The sequence below is a fragment of the Blennius ocellaris genome, assembly GCF_963422515.1.
Source record: "Blennius ocellaris genome assembly, chromosome: 9".
NCBI lineage: Eukaryota > Metazoa > Chordata > Actinopteri > Blenniiformes > Blenniidae > Blennius > Blennius ocellaris.
The window spans coordinates 5,458,704-5,464,645 of record NC_137658.1 but is presented as its reverse complement, the minus strand read 5'-3'; the positions used below and the strand labels follow the sequence as shown (position 1 = coordinate 5,464,645).

The following is a 5,942-nucleotide window of genomic DNA, read 5'->3' as shown; positions in this document are numbered from 1 at the left end:
GGATTTTGTTTTTTTGTATAGACTCTTTTTAACTTATTTACTTAAAAGGAATTGGAAATGAATATTTGATGTAACACAGCTGTGTTGGAAACTTGAATTCATAGTGTTTTTGTATTCGCACTTTAAAAGACACAAAAACTACAAACCTCTAAACATTTAGATGAATTCATGAATTATGTCATGAAGTCTTTTATTTAAGCCATATAATCTCCACATTTTACATTGTTTCTACATGTTATCTAAACATGCTGATATATTTTTTTTAATAACAAATAAGTACATTTTATTCATCATAGATAGCACTTTTCACAGATAATCAAAAGTAGTTCAATATAAGATGCAATAAAGCAATACAATATAAAATACTACGTTTTCTAACAGTGTGTTTAGTTTCCCAACTTGGATGCAAAGCTGTTTCAAGACTTTTCCCCTGACGTACGACACATTTACAAACAATTTTCTAAAAAAGCATCCTCTTTAAACCTCAGGGTCAGGGTCTTCCAAATCCACTGCCAGCCTCTGCTTAGTTAATTCCATGACATGGCTTATCCAGCGGTAATACAGAGACACCCGGGTGTAAACACCATATTTCCCCTCTTTTGCACACTCTTCCCCCCAGCTTACGATTCCAGTCAAGAACCAGGTGTCATGGATCCTGTTGGCATGTGGCCCTCCGCTGTCGCCCTGGCAGGCGTCTTGGGCCTCGTCGTAGTATCCCGCACAGAACATGACGGGAGTGATCCTGGCGCTGCTGCTGCGCTTACACTCCGTCCGATCTGTGAAGGGAACCTCCACCTTCTGCAGGGTGCTGGCTGTTGCACCCAGGAAGCGAGTTCGGCCCCAACCGCTGACCGTGGCCGGGGAAGACGCCTTCACTAAAGTCTCGATGAAGGGCTTGGGCCCAATGCAGATCGGTCGCACGAGCTTGGAGAAGGTGATGGAGCGCTTGAGATACAGCAGGGCGATGTCATGATTGTACAAGCTGATACTGGCATTGTAGCGTGGGTGCAAGTGCGCCTCCAGCACCTCAAAGTCCTGCTCTGTGTCCTCGTGGATGTGGACGTTATGCTCTCCTGTAGTTGGAGATATCAGATATTCATTACTTTCTATCATTACTTTGCTAATTTTGGAAAATGCACAGTTATAAACTTGAATCAATCGGTTTAAAATCATTCAAGATGAAGAAAAATACCAATCCAAACATTTTGTAAGAAGCACATTTAAAGAAGTGTGATTACAGATAAAGGAGAGAACAAAGATAGTTTAGAAGGTACCTCCAAAGCCAGATAAGTTCTGTCATTTACAAGTATTATTTAGCTACTCGGGGTCCAGACTTAACCTTTATTACATTTTCCAGGTTCTCAGATGACAGAAACCTCTGACCTTGGAGATTTTACACCACATAAAACCCCATAAATTGAACAGTTGATTAAAATCATTCTCATCCAGGACAAACTGCTAATTAGAGCTCCTTCATCCTGAATCCGCTGTATTTCTTACCTACTCTGACGACAAAGGCGCCCTGTGCCTCCACTATGCAGTGAGCGGCGGTGATGATCCAGCGCTCACTCAGAATGGAGCCCCCACAGAATAGCTCACCACTGGGATGTGCCACCAAGGCTACCTGCATGAAAGATGGAGAAAAGAAAGCTGCGACTGGCTGCGAGAAATTGATAATACTACACTCGTGGATTTCCCCCGTGAGGCCCCGACATGCTTTAAATGCTTTCACTTCCGTCAGATACCTGCCATGGGATCTCCCCTGGAATGACCACCTCTCCTCCAACGATGCGCCGGTAGGGCCTTACCGGCTCCTCCGAGGGAACCTCAGAATAATTGTACATCCATGTGGGCAGCGTCTCCTCAGAGCTATTTGTGGCAACAAAGGACTCTGTGGTGCCAGCTGGCGCTGAGGGGGCGGATGTAGTTGTGCTCACATTGCTCAGTGAAGTCGTGTTTTGCAGGCTGGTGTTCACGTGATGGAGCAGCGACCTCGTGGATACGACGCTCACCTCTGTCAAGGCAGTTCTCCCACATGGGAATTCAACTGAAATTGGCGGACACTGGAGTTAAAAACGTACGTGATATGATGAATTTGCAGATAATTTGCCGTTCAGAAAAGACCTTCTGCTTCACAGCTGGTCCCGTCCTCCATCAGGCTGTATCCTCGTGCACAGGAGCATTTGGCTGCAAAGGTTCCCACCGACTCACAGAAGTGCATACAGTCACCGTTGTTTATGTCACATCTTTTTGCAATAACTGCAGAGGAAAGAAAATTCCCTGTTACTTCAAATTGATCACATTTCTAAATCAGTTTAGAAGATGGATGGTTGGATGTGAAGTTGCACCAAGGAAAACTCGTCAGTGTATCACTTTAAAGTATGATAACATCTATTACAACAAGCAATACATCACTATCCGTGTGTAAATGTGACGGTTGTTCAAAAGTATAATGGGAAATTGTGAGTCTTGACTTTGTGAATAACTGCACGGTCAAACCTGATTCAGGTAGATGAATCGGGTAGCTGACATTTTAGATGCTTTATTTAGAATTACCAAAAGGACAAACACTCTAATTTTGGAACCCAATATGAGACTGAAGCTGGATGAAAGCCACTGATCTAATTTAGCAACAAGCAGGGACCAAACTGGCATCTGGCTGTTTTTCCTTTGGGACTGTGATCTGATCAAGCCTCGCATCATGTTCTCACCAAATTTGGGCCACGTAGCAAAACAATCTAATATTATGCGACTGCGTTTTTTGAATCCAGGCACAGGACATCGACTCACCAATTTCACAGTTCCTGCCGGCGTAGCTGGATGGACATGTGCATGAGTAGGAGCCAACGTGGTCGTTACATGAGCCCTGGTTCACGCAGGGACTGGACTTACACTGATCGATATCTGACGAACAGTAAATCCAGAGAAAATGGTTTGTAGACAAAATACTAGAAGGCTTACATTGAGAATTACATTTACTTTGCTTTGTACTGTAAATCTGAACGTGAAAACACAACAATTTTAAGCTTTTACCAATATATCCCACCCAGAACTCCATCTGAAAACATAGTACAAAGTCAATAATTGTGAGCACGGCCAAAAAAGATGGGGATCTGTGTAAAATAATCAAAATGAAAAAATATGCACCGTCTTATCATCATCCTCGAAGAATTCCCGGGCCTCTTCCAAGTCACAGACTTCCTCTTTGCACTCTCTCTCCAGGTTTCCCTCCAGCACCTCCTCAAACAGACCTGTGTTGTGGCGTTTGTGTCTCTGCAGGACGCTGTCGGCGACCCGGCCGGAGAGAAACACTGGAGCCGCCGCTGGAGCTGAGAGCATCAAAAGAACAGAATATGAAGTCACCTTGGTCACTGTGACAGAGATCAATGAAGTCTGGAGGTTTCGTTTTACTCATTCTTTCCAGATGAAATAGATTTTAAAAAAGGAGAATTGTTCACCTGCCATCTGTGCTAAGAGAATAAAACTACTTTACTTAACAAATAAAATCAACCCCAAGTTGGAAAGGAACTATTCAAAATGTTATAATACCTCCAAAGCCCAGCGGAAGCTCCAAAAGCAGCAAAGACACCACAGGCAAGGCAACGAGTGACATTCCAAACTCAGGTGACATCCTGACAGACAGAAACTGAGCCATCACTCCAAAGTACAAAATCTGTGTTTGTGCACACACACTCCCACGATGAGTTGTGTGTTTGCCCAGAGGAACATGTCCGTCTGTTAAAAAAAAAGAAAAAAACAATGTGTCAACAATTACATGCACACACACACACACACACACACACACACACACACACACACACACACACACACACACACACACACACACACACACACACACACACACACACACACACACACACACACACACACACACAAAGAAAAAGAAAAAAAACACCTGGGAATTTCCTCTACATGACATGTGTGTTGTTGTTTTGTAAAACAAACAGTGGGGAATATGAGAATAGATCAAAATGTTCTCCAAATGCAGATATTTTCATCTCAGAACTGGGGTCAGGAGACTTACTAAACTTTGACTGTCGCTCCAAAAGCTTTAATGTTCATGTTCAGCTGATGTTGGTGTCCTCCTCACAGACCAGATTGTGGCACTGTGGTCAAAGTTCTGCTCCAGGATCCATCGTGTTGACATTCTGATCCAGCTGGTGGGACTGGGGAAACTAAAATGAGCTTGTCAATTGTGAAACTCGGTGGAACCAGATGTCCACTCAGCACAGACAGTGAAGAAATCCCTTCAGTCCATTATTGCACAATCCTAACTTGTTGGGACTATTTGTGTTTTTTCTGCATTAAGGATTGATCTAGTTATGTCTATTGTGGTGGGCTGTCATAAATGACATATCAATTTAGTTTAGGTAACTTGAAAATCAATAAATCACTCGTATAAATTATTTTCAGGGGGCTGGTAAAGTGGTTAACATTGGTGCATTTGAGGTCTTTCTCCAGTCACTCTTATTTTCACCCAGAGACCAAAAAGCTGCGTTTACTGACTGTGCGTGCTTCATGGATGATTCGAGGTTAATATGTGACTATAATTTGCTGTAAGGGAATGAGAATGTGTGTTCGTGTATGTCTCATTTTTCCCCCTGTGATGGTTTGTAAACACCTCCAGAATATTCAGATGTGATTGACAGAAATGGCTGGATGGATGAATTTGATATTCTGTTTTAATCTTTTCTTTGTAACACAGTAATCGACGGCCTGACCTGCAGCAGACATTTCTCTTTCATAAAATTATATGATTAGTGTATACAAAAGCCTCATCCTGGTTAAATTAACCAAAGTTCAACTTCACGACATTATTTCAACAGGCTTTACTCATGTTTTGACGACGACCTCCTGCTGATCTGAGTGAAGGCCAGGCCAAGGGAACGTGAAGGTAATTTGAACTTTTCACCACAAGATGGCGTACAAACACCTCAGATAATAATATTGAAAATCATTGTCACCAGGGCCATCATGTTCCCAATATATTTAGTTTTGACAGAGAGAAAGTTTGGCATCGACACGGCACATCTCATTGAGTTAACGGCCATCATTTCCCCTGTGATACATCATGGTAATGACTTTAAAAAGAAATCAAATTCAACCACATGATGTGTGTCACGGCTGCTGGACAGTGGCAGAGTGGGAAGAGATATTGAAGATGGATGGATGGATGCTTTAGTGTTTTAGATTTAAAGGCACTAATCTCTACTTTAATTTCTTCGAGATTTTTATTTTTTTTTTTTACTGTAAAATGTGACAGAAACAATCTTTTCAAAGAGTTAATTATGAACTGCTTTGAAGCAAGGGGTTTTTAAACACATGTGATATCTGCTTTAGAAAATGGAATCTAGTGAGCTTAATCTGCCACTATTACTTAAATATAATTGACCCTGCTCTGCTGAAGATGGCTGGAGGTTATTTGACACTGCTTGTACAGTGTTAATGAGCAGTGTTGTCACACATTCCTATTTATATTCCCAATGGATTAAAAATAAAGGTATTGCTTCGTGACTAAGGTTTATTCTTTCACTGAGATCAGGTGTAACTTACAATGAACGTAATCAGAGCTAAATGACTTAAGCTAGATCAGCTGGTCCTACAAAAGAGTTTTCTATGTGGAAGTGAAGCATCTCAAACCAATAAATTCCTTTGCTACTCACCTCTCAGGCTATATTATCGTAGCCGATGCAGGATCTAGCTTCTGTCAGTGCTGTCAGGAGAGAACTAATCATCCTGAAAAGATATCACCACAACACAGACTAAAGTTAACATTTGGGACAAAGTTAGAAAACTTTTGAACTCCTCCTTTGTCATAACCAATCAAACTTCTCCATCAATACTCAGAGTGCAGATGCACTTTGTGGTCAAGGGCGCTGATTCAGCTTGCCAACTGAAGATTTACCTCTGGTGTCATTTTG

The 5,942-nt window shown here is 41.9% G+C and overlaps 1 protein-coding gene across 1 annotated transcript; it reads right to left on the bottom strand.

Moving 5' to 3' along the window:
• Positions 1–477: 477 nt before the first annotated feature.
• On the bottom strand, positions 478–3,655 carry f9a (coagulation factor IXa; the record flags this gene model as incomplete). The annotated part of the gene is made up of 8 exons (XM_080502408.1): positions 478–1,073; positions 1,501–1,624; positions 1,746–2,047; positions 2,125–2,259; positions 2,791–2,904; positions 3,034–3,058; positions 3,148–3,329; positions 3,550–3,655. The coding sequence occupies 8 exons, from the start codon at positions 3,653–3,655 to the stop codon at positions 478–480; spliced, it is 1,584 nt and encodes a 527-aa protein (XP_080358534.1).
• Between the last annotated feature and the right edge of the window lie 2,287 nt (positions 3,656–5,942).